The following is a 20175-nucleotide window of genomic DNA, read 5'->3' as shown; positions in this document are numbered from 1 at the left end:
AAATATATGTATGTATAATATTGTATAATACATATCTTATAATTTTGCAAATGAACAATTTGTACATGTTCACAAACAAATAGTCATTACTATCACTTTAAATAAATACTAACTACCTACACTCCTCAACTATGAAGAAAAAACCTCAACCTGATTTTGAAAACGTAATGTTTTCTTACTATAAAACTGTATTGAAATGTATGTAATTTGTGACTTTTATGTTATATAACCTACAAATTAATAATGGAAATATATTATAAAAAAAAGTCATATTATAAGACCACAATGAAACTTCTATTACGAAACTTTTCAAAGATCACAAGCAACTGTAAGAATAAGAATGTATTGTCATCTGCCACAATATATGTCAAAAATTCAACATGCCTACGTAAATAATAATTTATCCAAACAGCATATAACAATATCGATCTAATCATGTTATATACACTCAGATAGTCAAGAAATCAACACAATGTCAAAATGTAGCAAAATCAAAAACCCATGTAAAATATGTTTGGGGCCTGTTTCTCAAAAGAATGGATTGCAATGTCATGGTGCCTGCGAGAGCTGGGTACATTATAGTTGCTTGAACTACACACCTGGTAAAATAAAAGATATAAAAGCGGGTATTATTACAGTAACTTGCCCATGCCCCGATTGTAAAACGACACTGCCGAAGGAATACATGACTAACGAACCGTATAGTTGTACGAATCTGCAATGTCCAGCTAATAGGCCACCCCAATGTGAAAATACGAAGTGCCCGGTAAATAAAGGAGCTCCCAATAAAATGAATCAGACTTCAGCGACGCCTCCTTGCCCTTTGAGCCAGTGTGGAAACTCTTGCAAAGAACATAGTAATTCACAAGTTCCTAACTCTACAAAACCTCCAGTGGGAGCAGCCTGTGCTATGCAGCTAATGTCATCTTCTTCAGATGATTGCACAAGTTGCAAAATATGTCCGTCAGGTTACTCATCATCTACAGAGATTCCTGCTGGTGACATGAGGAGGAAAGCTAATGTTAATATGGCAGGGGTACCAACGCTAATAGCAGTAGAACGGCTTTGTAACACTGTTGGTCAATTGACTAATCAAATCAATGAAATGATGATAACTTTAAAACAAGGTGCAGACATCGAAGGAGAAGGAGGATGTGGTCATACAAACTGTCCGCAGAAAGGGCCAAAGTCCATGTGCCCCAAGCCATGTTACTGTCCAGGTAACCCTGGCAGGGGTAGGAGGCGATAATAAGTCTGGTAACATATAAAATTGCAATATTGTCTGTTATCATCTTGATTTTTATCTATACATTAATACTATATGAGTAAACCATTAAAATCTATAATATTAGATTGCTTTTATCTATAATAAACTATTTAATCAGTTTCTGCTTTCAATATATATTTATCACTTCTTTTTAAATTGACAACAATGAAATAGTACGTCGCGTCGTCTTGCGCTGACGGTAAACGCTGACGGAGCACCAGTAGAAAATGAGAAGAGGCGTGTTTATTTATATAGAGTTTACATCAGCGTATAGTGATGCATATCCAATCTATTAATCACAATGGATTCCTGATGGGACTACGTGAAGGTCGATCTGAGCTTCACTAGTCTCATTACTAACAATCCCCTTCCCCTTAATTCGTGATGTAATCGACATATAATAACATAATAACATAATAATAACAATCTTAGGACAATTCACACAGTGCCATCTAGAACCAAGTTAAGCTAGCTAAAGCTTGTGTTATGGGTACTAGATAACTGATACAAATACATATATATTTTTTTTTTGTAAATACATACATATTATACATAGAAAACACCCAGACCGATACAAACAATCATACTCATGAATACAAATGTTTGTGCCGTGCTCGGTCGTAATTCGTGATGTAGTCGACATATGTGTTGGTAATGTAAATATAGAATATAGAGCGAGAGATTAAAGCGATTTACCGTATTTAGATAGACCTTAGATTGTTATCTAAGGTAACATTCCAGTCCCTGAAATGAAGATATGCCTGGAGAGAATTACGTATGTAGAGCAAAGCAAAATATTATTTAGAGTACATTAGTATTCAGCCTATTTTGTGTAACAAAGGTATATTTTTATAAGTTTTACTAAAAAGTTATGCTCTTGCACAGATTAATTCTCTACTTCATAGTTATACGTACCTGTTATATGAAAGTTTATTTTTCCCATCCCCCTACTCCTCCTTCTCTTACATACAATAACAGCTTCAAAGTCACTTTTAAGCTAATAATTTATAATAATTTTGTTTTAATATTTAAAACAAAGGTATATTCGAAACCGAATGTAGGTAATTATACAATGCCTACTTTATTAATTTGTCACATTTTGTTTTACATTATTTTTAAGCCTTTAAGAGTAGCTATCATGCCAAACAACAACCATTTGGTGTTTGGTGTGATAGTCAGTCTTAAAAGAAGGCCACATCTGTTTACAGTATTGATTCTTTGATTAAATGTTGGATCAGAGATTTGGTCACGTATTTATGTATAGTAAGATGAAGTTGATAGCGTCGCAGTGTACGGGTGTGGTTTTAGAACACCGTATCTAAAATGAAATCCTATTATATCAAGGCATTACTTTGTTATCCAATTAATTATGTTATAAAAACTACCTGCATTTATCTTAATAAAATGTGATATAAATATATATTGTATAATGAAAATAATTATCAGAAAATTAGGTTATCTTCAATAGGATTGACGGCCTCGATGGTCTAGTAGTTTAGCACACCCCCTTACTTCTGATGGCCGTGGGTTTGATTCCTCGCACAGCACAAATATTTGTATTCATGAGTATGATTGTTTATATCGGTCTGGTTGTTTTCTACGAAAAAAATAATATTTACGAAAAAAAAATGTACTTGTATCAATCATCTAGTAACCGTAGCACAAGGTCTAGCTTGCTTAGCTTAGGTCTAGATCGCCCTGTGTGAATTGTCTTGAGATTACTATTATTATATTCTTCGATTAGATTAGGATTTGTTTAGACGAATATGCGGGTAACATCTAGTGTCTTCTATATGTAATAGGCAGTTTATTATTATGAAAGTAGGCAGTAACGTCTCTATGTCCCCAACATTTGTTAACTAACACCGTTATGCAGCGCTGCGTGAAATTGGTCACTATTGACGTTGACATCTGTTTATCTGCGGCTGTATTCTGGTATTGGATATTAAATTATGTTTATCTATAAACATTTTTTTTAATGTAATTGGAATGAGAAACAAGCTGGCAACCCATCTGATGGGAAGTGAAACCGTTGCCTATAGCAATACGGATGTAACGTTATCATGTGACACTACTCATATGTTACCATTCTGGAGGATTAATTGTTATGTTTTAAAAATCATAAATGATAATGATAATTTAAGGAAAGAAAGGATGTTGAGTATGTAAATTTATAAAGTATAGAGCGTTGTATATCTAAAGTTATGATACAGAACGTAACGTATAATATTACATTCAATTATTACTGATTGCCTAAGCTTTATGTCTATAATTATATTATATTTGTGCAAGTAATTAAATGAATAAAAAAGATTCTAGATAAACACTTGAAGGATTTATTTATGGAACAGCTTTGTGTAGGAAGTTACATTGGTTGCTTTTGTAATTTATCGTATGATATTACTATGGACGTTCAAGATTTATGGACGGTCGTGACAGCATGATGGTTATGGGCAATAGAAAACTAAAAGGGTTTTTTACATAACTGCATGTACATCAGTAATCGCCAATTATCATGATGAGATGGTTATATTCCTGTACCTATTTGAATGTTTTATAGATTTAGTAGTCGTTTAGTTTTTCTTATCTGAGTTTCAGAAATACTATACAAATTAATATACAAGTAGGGGAGCGCGGGGCTTGTTGTAACAGGGGTAAGTAGTAACAGATTTTTTTAAATAGGAATTTTAACTTTATACACGAATTTTTTTTACTTAATCTTCCAATTGTAACGCGCCACACCGTTTCATCATAGCCAGTGTCCTGCCAGGCGGCGCAGTGAGTGAGTATGTGCAAGAGCTTTGTTGTCGCATAACGTATAATTTTACTTCCGAAATATTTGGTTAGCTTTACAATTTTCAACTAATTGGAGATTTTTGTATTTTGTTTGATGCTTAAATATAACTATTTATGATGTCGTGTAACAGTTTTTGAGATTACTAAGTTGATTTAATAGTTTTAATGATAAATATTGAAAATTATACCTTGGGGCTAGTTGTAACAAAATCGTGGGGTTTGTTGTAACATGTTACAACTTGCCCTCAAATTGCTGTAAGTTACTGCTATTATTTTTAGATAAAGAAAAAGCAAACAAAAGATGATAAGGGTAAGGGAAAGCAAAAGGGGAAAGGAAAAGGTAAAAAATCAGCAAAAAATAAAGATGAAATAAAAAGAGTTAAAAAAAGGATTCTAAGTTCAGATTCAGAATCTGAGGCATTGTCTTATTTGCGAGGAAGCATATAGTCATTCAAAAGATAATTGGGTTGAATGTATTGTATGTAAGATGTGGGCACATGTAGGATGTGTCACAGAAAATACTATTTCTTTTGTTTGTATCAACTATAATTCAGACGAAGACTAAATTCTTTAATAAAGAGACTCATTGCAAGGCTGATTATTCTAAGATGTAAGTTAGAACTATGAGATAATTACGAGACTTAATCTGGATGTTTATAATTTAATTTACTGTGATTTTTAAGTGCCATATTGATATAAGTACCTACCTAGAGGAGTACACAAGTACGATATAATATAAATAGTTAAAAACTTAAATCTTTAGTTTGTTGATTATATAAAATGTATGCTTCAGTTAATTATTATAAAATCATTCAAGATGTGATATAATTAAATGATTAAAGGTATCATATTTTTATTTTTTATTGTTGTTACTACTTGCCCTATTAGATGTTACAACAAACCCCAACCAGGGGGTAAATTGTAACAATTCCCTTTTTTGAATAAAAAATTATTTGTGAAAGAGTTACCTGTAGATTTGATTTTTTTTCGCTTTGGTTTACTAGAAGAATAATTAAAGTATCCGTCAAAGTTTAGTTAGTGGTAATTTAATCAATACAACTCAAGATATATCATTATTTTTAAAAATTGTTACAACAAGCCCCTCGCTCCCCTACTTTATTTTGCGTCCGCCAGATTGAACACTGGACCATTTTTTTAAATCTGTATAATATATTGATATTTTGATGCTTCATAAGGGTTCTCTCTCATTCCCGTTTATCAGAATACCTCCTGTAAATAGGTACTAAAACTTTCCTCGCAAACATGGTGTAATGCCCGTATTGTGCAACTCTGATTGCCAATCAAACTTTGCTTCAAGATTTTATACACATCAAAATACATTACAGATATATGATCTACATAAACTTTTATGAAGTAGATAATAATAGAACCTAATTGTCATAGCAAATGCCTGGTCATCAAGATGATATCATAAACATAATTAGACAATGGACGGATGTATTCGTATGAATGAAAATCTAAAATCCAGTTCAACTTGAGGAAATTTTCTATTCCTAAATTATTTCTACTGAAAATTCCACTCTGGTACAATTTTTTAAGAAATTTTGGTTTCCAACTACGCTACTAAATCTTGAAATGTGTAGGAGAATAGATAAAATTAGTAATAATGGCATGCTACATTAATAATTTTGAAGCTTAAAAAATTTTTTACTATTTAATAATGTATAAAAAAATATTAAATAGTAATTAGTATTTTTTTTAGTTTATTCATTTTACAAACAAAACATTTTCTTTATTAATATTAAAAAAGGTTATAATTTAATGTTAGCAATTTAAAGATACTGTAAACATGCCACAGAATTATGAAACTATTAAGGTTGGTTTATTATATCTAACCTTAATAAACATAACATCAGATTCACATAACATATAGAATTTATATTGAAACTATCTAAAGCTATTCGCTTCACCAGGTCCAGTATTTAATTAAACTTTGTAATTTTATGGATCGTGCTCCCAAATAACCTTAACTGTTGAGACTTGACCTTCGTGTAATCAATAATAGTATAGAATTAACAACCTGTAATTGTCTTTAAATATAAACGAAAACAGGCGATAATTATATAATTTAATAAAAGGTATTGCATTTGTATTTCTCCATTCCGCTATTATAAATATGTATGACACCACAAATATTCAATGTGGAGGTTTAACCACCACTACTAGAATTGTTATGACTTTCCTTATTTGTGATCTGTTTCCGAATGTTATTGAATCTACATATCCGAAAATATCACCTTATTCTAAATAGGTTAAAATATCATTGTAAGTTTTTTGAATAGAGGAATGTATACAAATTTATCCCAATATTCGTAAAATATATCAGGTTGCCTAATCAATTATCTATTCGCAGTCTAAAACGTAGGCAAGTAATTAAATAAACTGTGTAAGTAATGACATATAGTGCTTATGTCAGGCTTAATAATCTCCAGACTTATGTAAAAATATCTAGTGTAATTGAAAATGAACTGAACTAGATTTAGTTACACAGATAAAGTATTCGAATATTATGAGTATTGTAGATATATTGTAATGTATCCATAAAGTCAGTAAAGAATAGGTAGTATAAATATAAAACAATAAAATGAAATAAAACAATAAAATGAAACACAATTCGGTGATATATTTATAGAAAATATATCGACCACTTTGTACATATTCCTTTTTCTTTCCTTCCTCTATATACAATAAATTATCTTAGACCGGCATTCATAAATGAACGCTTAATTGATTTCTTTCGTAATATAATTACTTGATTTTAAAGGAAATTTTCTATACTATATATATATACTCTAATTAGCTAACAATTCCTCAATTTCTCTTAAGCTGAGTCCTTTAGTTTCTGGTACAAAGAACCATGTGAATATAAAAGCTAATATATTTAAAACTGTAAAAAACCAAAAAGTCGAGTGTATTCCATAGTTAACCAGTAAATATCCAAAACTGAAGTTAGTAGATATAAAGCCAGCAATGCCACTAATACAGATGCTCACTGAAGATCCAATAGTGCGGACATTGGGTCCAAACATTTCCCCAAGTAATGTATTTGGAATTGTGGAAAAACCTGAAAAAATATTTAATTAGACATATCTTGCATATATTAATATAATAGAAGTTATATTAATATATACAACAACATTATTTTCAATTTTTAACGTAGATAAAATATTTCTCTTTGAAAAATAGAAGAGTCAATAGAATCTAATCATCAATCAATAAATCTAAAGAGTAGTAAGAAAAAAATATATATTACAAACGAAAAAATCTCTTTAAATTCAGAAACTAATGTTTTTATTTCAGCTTATGCTCAAAACGTAGTAGTACTTTCGTGCTGGTTTGCAGTAATATATTAATTTGAAAAGATATAAGTACATAAATAATACTTACCTATACCAAAAATAAAGAATAAAATTATTGTCAAAAATAAAGGTAACCATTTAAGAGAGCTAACTGATGTTTGGTCTAATTGATCCATATAGAAGTAAATTCCCAAGGATACCTGAAACAGTAAAAAACATGACATATGTAATACAATGATATTAGCTATTGCTACAAGTATTTTATATAAAAAGAATACGTATTAGAATAATGAACTAAAAATTTACAATAAAAGGAAACTGTTTGCCCAAATTAAGATGACATCAGCTTTGTATAGTGATAAGGATATTATTAGGATTGATATTAACCATAAAACAACAAAACTTACCATACATAAGCTACATCCAATTGTTGACAATAATAATAAAATCCTTCTCCCATAATTATCAACAAACATTGGAGAAACTATTGACCCCACAGTGGAAATAACTCCTATAATAATTGTGGATACATTTGAGTCTATTGAAGATTCTGCCAAATTGAAAATGGTAGTAGCAAAGAACATCATAGATACTATACCGCTGCTAAACTGAAAGGACATTAATACTACCATTATGAATAGGGCTCTCCTATTGCTTTTAACTGTGAATAATTCTCGCAATGAAAGTCTGGACGAATGAGACGCCTTAAACTCTTCAGTAAAGTTTGCTAATCGACTGACATCTTCATCTCTTCCAAGATTATGGAGGGTAGCAACTACGGACTTTTCATTCCCTGAAAAACATTGGTATATTTACAGGAGAACAGATAATGTTTTGGAGACCATCATACCTTATAGATTGATATGAATGTCAATTTCTAATAGATTGAATTTTGCTGAACGCAGAAGCTTTATATTTAAAATTAATGTTTAGATTCTATCACTTTTGTAAATTACCGTTGTAATAACGGATGTCATTAGATAATACAGTAAGGATAGTACTAATTTGAAAAGAGATTGTAGGGATGTTATATTGTAAAAGGGCTCTTTCTTCTATGTTAACAAATCTAATTATTATTATTAATAATACCATAGCGCCTTAATATAACTTACCTTTTATTAAATAGTATACCGGAGATTCTGGTACTAGAAATACGATAATTGTGTATATGATGGCTAACATAATAGCTGGATATTGCACTGTTCTATAAGGTATATACGGCCCCACCGAATATATTAATATACATCCCAAATTTTGGCATACTCCTGTCATTGTTAATAATGTTCCTCTTAAGTTTGGTGAACTGAAAAACATTAAAGAATAATTGATAGATTATAAAGGATACTATAAATTTATCTACAATTATAATCTTACTAATATTATAATCGTGTGATACAAACAGTCACATTCCTGAATACAAATATTCGCACCATGCGCAATCGAATCCGTGACCATCAAAAGTAAAGCTAAACACATCAGAAATTACAATGACAATTACCTTATTCTATTATGTATAAATTATTCTACTTGTGATATCACAATATATTCAAATATTCATTCATTGTATTTGCCTAATTCCAACGTACAGCAGTTTATTATAATACTAGTTTACCTGCCCAATTTTTCCTACATCTACATCGTTTTACTTGATATTTATCACATTATATTTCACCCAATTTACATAAAATTTAAATTATAGGCGATTGTTATACTGATGTACAAGCAATATTAAAGTAAAGTTTCATTAAAAGCCGTTCACTAGTTTTTGTGTGATCCATACGTACTCACAAATTTTCGCGTTTCGTTATAATATTAGTAAGATTATGAATAGATAGAAATATGCTTTAAAATATATTTGGCAATTTTCTAATTTGCTGTCGAAAGGATATAAATTGAGTCTTAGCAGACGCGGTTTAACAAAATTAATTTCATCCGGGACAGGAGTCGGCTGGTTATACGTATTCTACCCCTAACCCGGATAAAATTACGCCATGACTCGCCACTTGCCTTTGATATGAAACTTAAATTATAATAAGAAATCTCACAATATCTATTTATTTGATATAAACGCAAGTTTTTAAAATCACTCTCAGTTTCAAATAATTTCTTATTTACTTCTAAATTACTACAGTCACTTGCTGTTGAATTAGTTGACTTGTTAAATATCGATATTTAAAAAGTAAGTACAATTAACATAAACTTTAAATAAAACATAACATAAATTTTCAGATGAATGATCTAATTTTAATGTCTCAGCTTATAAACTTGTAATCTGAATTCATAAGAATCAAATCAGATAATAAAATGTATTTACAAACAAAATAATAATCTATCTGATGGAAAATGATAAGTCGTTACCAATTGCTTATTAACAGTATCATGAGCATTATAATACGATATACTCGGATGTTAAAAATAAAATTTTAATTGTTGCATTTCCTGAAGAAGTTTAAGAAGGAAAAAAAATAAAAAAATACGAACAATTTCATCACGTTTAATAGTGATACTACTCGATGAGAACATCTTACAATGCAAACTGCTTGGAGATAAAAATAGGTAAATCAAAGTGGTTAAGGTTACGATAGTTATATTGCTCTATTGAAAATATATAATACATATGATATTCGTTTTCTTTTACTTGCAGTATTAGCTAGTGCAGTTACGTAAAATGTAATTTATTTTTATCTATAAATCTGTATGTTGTATACTTACGCTATTTCACCAATATACACCAAAGTGAGAAACATATTGATGCTTGTATAGATAGAATGAAAAATCCGCGCCACAAATAACATAGATATATTTGGGGATATCAGTAAAGCATAGGATAATATTGTGAATATTGTATTCCCCATCAAACATAATCTTCTACCTATTATGTTTTTCTAAATAACCAATTATAACTGCAGCTAAAAATAATCGTATACACTTAAATACATAATAGACATATTATAAAACTTAAGATTAAATTATTTTATGATTATATACACTTCTGAATTTTAGTCCAGTTTCTCTTAATAGAATAAGGTGTATCTTATTTTTAAACCTAAATATAGTCAATACACCTTTAATTTAATAATTTAACATTAGATTATGTAAGAAAAACATATGAGGCATGTATAATATATTTGTCTATAATTATTATATATATAAATATTTATGCAATTCCTATACACTACTAGTATTAAAATTAACATTAGGACCTTGATTTCGTATATTTTATTGAATTAGGTGTAATTTGCGGAAGTCACTTTACTTATTTAATGGCATTGTATTAGTTTGTTATTTTTCTGCTACCATTACTATGTTGATTATTCACCGAACAGACTACGACGCTGAACAATCGACACTAGGCTTCCAAGCTATATCCGAGCTCTATTCATTGCATAATGATGCCTCGTTCAGAAGCGAAACACGTGTATGAGAGTAGATTTAATAACGGTCGGAATTTAATCACTAATAGATAGCGAAGATTACAATAGTTTTACTATATTAAGACCTTCTTTACGTCGTAATAGTTTTAAGAGTGGTGGTCAGGTATTAGCACTCAATATTTGTGGTCTCAGACATGCTCATAGTTGCATATATTATATAAATCCATTAATTAACTTTGATTTCAGTATAAAAAGAACTAATTTATAAGCAAAAGTTAGTGAAAAGAGCAAATAAATAGAATTTTTGTAATCGCCAATTATAGAATAGTCATCTCCATCCTTCGAAGATAATGAATATTATAGAATACATACCAATGAATCCTAAGTATACTATGGACCCAACCAGGATATTTGCATTGCTGAAAGTGTTTCTGTTAGCGGAGACTGTTCTGGGTCTACTAGTATTGGTACCATGGGTGCCGTCCATCCTGTGGCATATCCATTAAGTAAAGGCCCTATATACACTGTAAACAGACAAAAATACCTTCACGCCTGTTATCCCAAATTAGAAAAGTCAAAGGCATTAAGAGACAGACGAAAATAGCAACCATCTCATAAGCAATATCGAACCACTTAGCTTGAGACGAGACTGCGCATCGCTTTTTGTGTTCTACCGAATAAACATTGACTGCGTTCTGACAAATTATCTGACATTATGTATGTGGCTGGCTTTTACCATCGCACCGCTTGCCATCAACAGGGAATTCATCTCCATACGCTTTATTCTAAGTGGCGTCGGAATGGCCAGTGCGGTTTCAGAAGAACCTCCTCCCGCGTACACTTTGATTGTGGAATGAACTACCTGCCGAGGTTTTCTCTAGAGATTATAGCATGGGGTTTTTCAAGAAGAATATATTATGGTTTCTAAAGAGTCGGCAACGGCACTTGGCACCTTTGGTGTTACAGACGTCCATAAGCTTCGGTAATCATTTTCTATCGGATTTGACATATACGTTTGTCAACGTCGTAATATAAAAAAAAAATATTATATTATAAAAAAATATAGATAATTAACATAAATTCTTCTATATAATTAATGTATTAACGTATAATTAATGCAAGCATAAGGTTCGCCTGTTGACAGCTTAATATTAATGTCATAAATAACAGTGAATTTGATACGCTGATAGCTTAATACAACATATATTAACAAAATTTGATATTAAATTAAGATATTTGTATAAAATTGTATGTTAAGACTTTTTAATAAGTAAGGATAGAGATATAGATTTTAGACAGATTATATAAATTTGTTATGAATTTATTGTATGTATATAAGTTATATATATTTACAAAGCGTCCTACACAACATACTGTGACGAAAAACATACGATAAAACTGGTCTACCAACGTAAACTTACTCAGCTACCTAAAAAATCTATGCCTAAAATTCTTTGAGGGATCAAGTATAAAGAACTAACCGACATAACTCAACAAATTTGTGTACCTTGCGAGAGGTCTTTGTCCAGCAGTAGACTTCAGTAGTCAACTACTACCACTTAAAAATACAAATAGATGACCTAGAGGCACAGATGACTTTGTACGAAGTATACCTAAATACATAAATAACCCTGTATAATTAACACAGCGCCATCTAGTCACACGGTAGACAGAGCTTGTGTTATGGGTACTAGACAACTGATATAAATACTTAGACATCTCTTTTCAAAATATATACATAATATACATAGCAAATACTCAGACGGATACAAACAATCATATTTATGAATACAAATATTTGCACTGTGCGAGTAATCGAACCCATCGGAAGTAAAGCGGCGCGGCGTGCTAAACCGTTAGCCCACCGAGAGCGTCAAATTAGAGATAATTAGATTAACGTTGTAATTGTAAATAGATGTACATAGATACAAATCAAATATTTACGCCTTTTACGCCTACGTTAAAAACGTTTGTAATTTAATTATTGAAATTAGATGACATTCTTGGGACGAGTCCAACGGGAAACGCGTTTTATTTATATAAAAGCTTGATGTGACTTCACATTTTTTTAAACGGTTTAGTTAGCGATTTCGTGATATTTGGAATAACATATAGTCTTATATCTGGCTAATCGGAAATATATCTTTTTATTCTAATTTGTATTTAAATTTATAGTTATTTTATACTTCAAAATTCTGGCTTGTCAATAGTTTCCCAATATATATCTCCGTATATCCAAGTCTCTTTCTATTGTATTCCTTTTACCTATACGAGTACACATATAAAACAGAACTATAACAAATAATTTATAACTTTTAGTGTCTAATTGATTAGAATAAAACAAACACTTAATTTTCGGTCATACTGAAACATTAGGAAAAACTGTTAGCACACTAGATACGCGTACAGATTAGTAGACATATATTATAACAATCTTTATTTTGGATACTATTACACTGATAGAGTCCCTAATAATAGTTTTTTAAATATATTATCTATGTACATACAATGAGTTATAATTTTAATAAATAAAAATTTGACAATACAAATTTAACACATTGGATTCTATTCTCTGATAAATTTCTTAGATTAATTTTTGAGGCACTTCGAACGCAAGCACGAGAAAATAATTCGATTTTTATTCGTCTCTTAGATATACAGGTTTAGGTTATATATATAATTAAATGAATGATATCCGAAAAATATGGTACTTTATTTTTTCTGTCTGTTCGATTTGTCCGTTTTTGTGTGTTTATATCTTACGTATAAACACTTAAAGGGTAATAAAAACTTTACAATATAGTACCCAAAGTCAAAGATCGAAAAAAGATTTCAAATAAATTAACATATCTATGATACATACTGCCAATGGCTATTCCAAATTGTTTCTTCACATATTTCTCTATTTTGAATGTTATTATAATATACACAATTTTAAACTGCTTAATAATAACAACTCAATACATACTCTGATCACAAAAATATGACTAAATCTCAAGATCACATTAGAAAGATAAATTTCATACTATCTTGTAAAAAAAATATTATTTTTTCATGTGTAACGATGAAATTATACCTATAATTAACTAAGCCGGTAATATATTTAATTGTGTTAGATTAAAGTTAGCATTATTATAATATACAGGCAAATGTAATAAAAAAATTATATAAGAGTTGTTTTTTCTACATTTCTTATATAATTTTTTTTATTACATTGAATTGTTGTTTCAATTCACAATGAATTGTTAATTTTTATTTGTTACATCTATAACACTGTATAAATATTTACTCCTGGCTTACTTCTTACCCAGTACGTGTATTTTTATAGTCGCTTTTATAAGAGAGATGGTGATTGCTATACATTTACTCCTTGGAAGGGGCAATTAATAAGTAGTGCCAGACTATTAATTAAAAATCAGAAGTATTTAATAATAGAAACAGTGGCAATTATGAGAACATAACAAACTACGCATAGAAAAAGAAACTGTACATTTTATACCTCCAAAATATCTTAATTGATTTGTAATATATAAAATATGATTATCTAAAATTGAAACTTAACAAGAAACTTGTAACTATTTAACATACGTACAATACGTGTATCAATATGGATTATCCGGGGAGTCAGTCACAAATTTAAATTGACAACATGAATTGTTTTGGTCAAGAAGATTTGAATTATCGTGAATTTAAATATTAGTCTAAAAAGAGGCAGCACTAGGCCACAAATATTCTATTTCTATTCTAACCCCAGCCTTTAGTATGCACTTTGATTAGGAAATTACTAGTATTATGTGTTATTGAAAGAATTACAAATAAACAACAATTATAAAAAAACTAATCTTTATTACGTTGAATATTCTTATTAATAAAATTAATCTAATTATAAATATGTTAGATCTGAATTCAGATTATCAAAAATATTAAAGTGTACTCTTACTTTTAGTGAATGGCCATGAGATATTTTATCAGGAAGGTTATCAGAATTATATTGTTACATGAATAATAATTTACTACATTTGTATACTTTTCTGATGTTTATGAAAAATATAATGAAGACAAAAATTTATTGACATTATTACATTTTCGAGTAACTAAAAATATCAACTTAACATTTCCTGTATTTCTGACAAACTTTTTCCCTTAGTTTCCGGAACAAAAAATATCGTGAACAATGTTGCTACAGCACAAGCGGCGGAGTAAATCCAAAAGGTAATATGACCTCCTAATCCTGTAATCATGTACCCAAATGCGCTAGACACTCCAAAGCCAATTAGCCAAGCCGAAGTAATTGTTACTGCAGATCCGGTACTTCTCATTTGTGGTTGGAACATCTCTCCTACGTATGTTCCGGGAATAATTCCAAAACCTAAAAAGGCATTAATGATTAATATTCTATACATTCTTTACATTAATGTTATCGATAGTTGTCTTTGTTCTTGGTTGAATTAATTCAGTAAACAGAAACTTTCTAGATTTACTCAGATACAGATCTTGGCGATTACATTTGTATTTTGTCTAATTTATTATATAATGAGACATTCGATAACAAATAGAAACTTACAAATAAAATATTAAAATTAAATATTTCCCTGCATTTATTAAATTTGTATATTAACAGTTACTCGTATATAACGAAAAGACTCGGGCAAATAAGTAAAGTAATGAAAAAATACTGTGAACATTAAAATGAAATACTTACCAAAATCGTAAGACAAAAAGAATATCACAAGTGTCATTAGCGGCAACCACGCAATTTTATCAATGTTTGGATTATCGTATGAAAAAATTAAAAAGTAAACCCCCAACGCCGCCTACAAGAAAAAAAAACATTGTCGAAATATTATCTAAAATTTCTTCTACAGGTGGGATTTCTGATGAACACAATTTAATTTGTCTTGATGGTACTTACCAAACTAAAAGCACATATGGTTGTCGAGCAGAGTAACAAAAGTTTTCTCCCACCTTTTTCCACAAGAAATGGAGCTATGCAGCTAGACACTAACTGAGTGATTCCTATTATAATAGTAGCTATATTTGGTTCTACAGAGGAATCAGCCAGCTCAAATATGGTTGTGGCAAAAAATACTACAACTATAACTCCGCTCATTTGCTGTAGTATACTTAAAGTCAATGTTATTATTAAAGCATTTTTATTGCTTCTTTCAGTGATAAGTTCTTTTAACTTCCAAGTACTTTTGCCATGGTTTTCAATTTCGACATTTAATATATCATCTAATTCATCTGTTCTTCCTAGTGCTATTAATGTAGCTTCAGCTTCTTTACTCTGACCTAAAATGAAATAAAAATGTTGTTCTTAATACATATATAAACCAGTATACGATTCCTAAATATGAAATTCTTTGATAGGTAACATTCAACAATAGCTTAACATTAATCAAGGGCAGTGTCGTTAAAATTGCATATATATATACAATAATTGGATATAGTAGTAAGAATTTATATTAGGTGAATAAATCATGTCACAGCAGGAAAAGGAAAACTGATGATAAAACTATTTCGCATGTCACTTGGCTGTTATGGTTTTTTAAGCAACTGGAACGACATATAAGCTGAAAGACCATCCTGGTCGTCTTAAAGCAACAGTTACCTATACACATGAATAGCATCATAAACATTACGTCATCGTGTGATGGCCTACGTAGCCATTCCGAAGGTTAAGATGCCTCTTTGTAACACCTTGTAGTTTCACTGCTTTATCTCAACCTCTAACGAAAACATTTTATAAAGTTACTTTACGGCTGTCGGAAATGTTTGAGACAGAGTTAGATGCAGACGTTTTTGTACAAAATCTACTTGATTGATCGTAAATATTACTCTTAGGAGAATATTGAATGAATTTTGTAATATACATATATATACATAAATTTAATATTGAGGTAAAATTGAATTTAGATAAAAAAAGTACCTTGCATAACATAAAATAATGGTGTCTCAGGTATGAAATATAATCCAATTATATATAAAATAGTTAAAGATAGTCCTATGTAGGAAGTGGATGCATAAGAAACGTAAGGTCCAACTGAATATATTAACAGAGTCCCAAGTGTTGAAAATATACCAGTCCCAGTTAACAATATTCCTCTTACATTTGTTGACCTTTAAATTAAAAACGATTAAATTTCCATAAAACTATTCATATCGATACTTAATCGGTCTAAAAAATAAAATTAAAACTTATGTTACTCACGCTATTTCACCAATATAAACTAGATTCAAAACCGCAATAATTCCAGTTCCCAAACCAACGGCAACTCTCCCAGCGTAGATCATTGCCAGATTTGTAGCAGTTGCTAAGAGGATGAACGAAAATATAATCAGAACACCAGCAATGACGAAGCATGGTTTACGGCCTCTCCTATTTGACAGATAACTTGATACATGAGGACCTGTAACATGCAAAATAATGTACAAATTATATAAACGCTATATATACAATTATAATATAATATCGTTCAAGGGTTCTGATATTTCTACGTTATTACAAATGCTGCGGTTCTGATTACGGGTCGACTGGAGAATCCCCATGGACATCCTTCATGTGAACAATTATTAAGAACAAATATGTCTACCCGATTTCTTAATCTTCTTTTACATACACAGTCACCGGTACTACTAGAAAGCACTCGATGTATATTCGTTTATATATGTGTATAATTCAAAATAACAATGAGAAATGTATAAAATCATATAAATTATGTTACATAATTTGACTAATATTAAAGGAACAGCTCAATTTGTGGATATTATATTTGTTATAGATATTCACAGTAATAGGCAACCAGTATTATTTGATAGTATTATCATAAGAACTTTATGATTTAAGTTGTATAATTTGTTTTGTTTTTTTTGTTTTAAAGATAATATTTCTGATATAAAATTGTGCTAAATATTTAAATAAAGTATTTAATATTATCATGATATAAAAAAGTAAAAAATATCATACCTATTATACAGCCAAGGTATAACAGAGATCCAATCCAAGATAGTTGGCCCTTTGTTACAGGACCAGGAAGTGGACTTTCGTCCGGATTCTCCAGTTTTGGTATTATTGGTGCCGTCCATCCCAATGCGTATCCAACCAATAGTTGACCCAGGTACACTAAAATTTAACTTATTTATTATAAAAAAATCTGTCTGTATTTATAAAAAAGGGCCTGCAAAATAAAGCCTATATCTGGCTCTATCACAAATCCTAAATGGATTCCAAATTTTAAAATCAATATTATCGGTAGGAAATAACAAACAAATAAACAAACTTTCACTTTTATTTAATTAGAAAATACATAACTATAAGTAATTTAAAATAAAATTGGATGTATATGATATATATGTATAAAATTTGGTACTACTATATGTGTAGAATGCTGAAGTGGAACGCATTATATCCGTCTGAACACATACATATTGCAATGAGTGAATAATGAGATTCTACTAAATATTTAATTATAAGAATAAGTTACAAAAATGCTAATCATTTCTGTAAAAAAGTAGTGAGTAGATTTTTTACTATTTACTGTGATTTCAATATTTAGTTAAGAAAATATACATATATCTTATAAAATATATAAATGTAAAATAAAATTATGGACTTAATAGTCACAATATGCAATAGTTTTTATTAAATATTTAAAAGAAAGGAAGAAAGAAAATACAAAGTCACAACAGGTGAAAGTTATGGCAAGGAATTCTCCGGGTTTGATTGGCAGTATTTAATTATAGAGAACGATAAAAAAGTATTATATCTACATAAATGCTACATTTCATAAAACAAAGACTTATTTCTTCGTCGGAGTTTTCTTCGTTTTTGTTTCTTAAAATTATTTTAACGATATTAATCTAGTATAATTTAAACAAACTTACCACACAGTGCAATAATCAACTGTTTTTGTAAATATTCATCCATTGTCTCACTAAAAAAACTCACTTGAAATATATTTCCCCAGACCAATTATATAATATACGATAATAAATATGAAACGATTTATTATTACGTTGGTTCATTTCCTTCAATATAACATCTATCTAGAGATAAATATATTTTTTAATCTAAACTAGTTAATAATTGTATTAAATTTAGTATTTAACGTAAACTACGTATTATTTAAAATAAATTGAATAAAACTCTTAAAACACAAACTCCTCTTTTTATTGTCAATTTGTATATATATTTTGTTTTAATATTTAAAGTGTTAATACGTTTTATCATTATTTTATTAAGATTAGATAGTAACATCGAATGTTAATTTACGACACGCTTAAAATATAACATCACTATGTTTGATTATGAAAACACGATGATAATTATTAAAAAAACCCATTAGATAATTTTGCATCATAACAATTTGACAAATGAGCACTACTAAATCTCCTAGGTTTATGCAGAGCTCGGAAATCGTCCATTAATGTGGTACCGGAAAACAGTAATGGATATTGTTCAAAACAGAAATAGTGCAATCTCTGATAATTCGATAAAATATTTCTTTATTTACTTTGTATTGATTAAAAATACTATATGAAGTAATGAACAATGAAGAAACACTAATGAAGCAATTATTCTTATTATAGTTACACAATATATGTAGATGAAACCACGAATGTGTACTTACACTGTAGAATATAGTTACGTGAGAAATTTTATTTAATTAAAAATAGTTAATTAATACATTTTTATAATGGAATCACATTACCCACCTCACCACCTCACACTCATCACATTAATCACCTAGTTGTGCATAATTATACAGTATGATCGCTTTCCCACTCCTTGATTTCTTCCCGTACCCGTACCGTAATCCTGTCCTTCCCAAGAACCTGGCAACACACCTGGTATTATAAGTGCTCCTCGTGTCTCCCTGGTGATTATGGGTGGTAATCACAATCAGGTTGAAAACTTCAAGAAAAGAGCTTGTTCCTTCTTAAAAGGCTAGTATCGCACTTGCAATTCTCCTCGTGTTGCGGGTGCTCATGGGCGACGGTAATCACTATCAGGTGAGCCGCAAGCTCGTTTATCACCTGTGCTATAAAAAAAGGTTAGCCAAAATCATACTTAGAGGCAACCTCTATATTACAATGAATATAATTACAAACTTAGTATCCAGAAATAAATAGCATTTAGAAGAAATAAGCACGTCTTTTAAATGGATTTGTTGTTAACTTTGACTTCACGAGTATATTCGGTACAAAGTGAATCACAAAATACTGAACAATAGATAAGATTATATAGCATATCTATTATAATTAGCTAATACTTGTATATTCACTGTAGTTACTCATTTATTACTCTTATCTCTATTGACGATACAAATAATGGCTATACAATGATTTTAACTGATACCAATATCGTAAAAATACCGGTATTTGTAAATTACGAATGGAAAATTTTCCCTGTCATCGC

At 29.8% G+C, this 20175-nt stretch overlaps 2 protein-coding genes across 2 annotated transcripts; one reads left to right on the top strand and one right to left on the bottom strand.

The window, feature by feature from the left end:
- The first annotated feature begins 336 nt into the window (after nucleotides 1-336).
- Nucleotides 337-1398, top strand: LOC131843750 (uncharacterized). Its single transcript, XM_059192479.1, has one exon. It carries the CDS (start codon nucleotides 473-475, stop codon nucleotides 1247-1249), a length of 777 nt encoding a protein of 258 aa, XP_059048462.1. The 5' UTR covers nucleotides 337-472; the 3' UTR covers nucleotides 1250-1398.
- Nucleotides 1399-6876: 5478 nt separating this feature from the next.
- Nucleotides 6877-18717, bottom strand: LOC131843752 (facilitated trehalose transporter Tret1-like). Its single transcript, XM_059192482.1, is given in 14 exon segments — nucleotides 6877-7148; nucleotides 7472-7583; nucleotides 7791-8176; nucleotides 8496-8686; nucleotides 10096-10311; nucleotides 11149-11281; nucleotides 13621-13713; nucleotides 14866-15126; nucleotides 15460-15571; nucleotides 15670-16049; nucleotides 16687-16877; nucleotides 16969-17167; nucleotides 17725-17880; nucleotides 18642-18717. Coding segments are annotated over 14 exon segments (2745 nt in total). The 5' UTR covers nucleotides 18685-18717.
- Between the last annotated feature and the right edge of the window lie 1458 nt (nucleotides 18718-20175).

This window comes from Achroia grisella, unplaced genomic scaffold (assembly GCF_030625045.1).
Source record: "Achroia grisella isolate CSIRO2021 unplaced genomic scaffold, CSIRO_AGI_Agris_v1 utg3288, whole genome shotgun sequence".
In the NCBI taxonomy this organism is placed as follows: domain Eukaryota; kingdom Metazoa; phylum Arthropoda; class Insecta; order Lepidoptera; family Pyralidae; genus Achroia; species Achroia grisella.
Note: the sequence above shows the minus strand (reverse complement) of the source record. Positions and strands in the feature narration are given on the sequence as shown.

Excerpts from the sequence above, each read along its gene's own strand:
- LOC131843750 (XM_059192479.1), top strand. The coding sequence starts at position 473 with ATGTCAAAATGTAGCAAAATCAAAAACCCATGTAAAATATGTTTGGGG.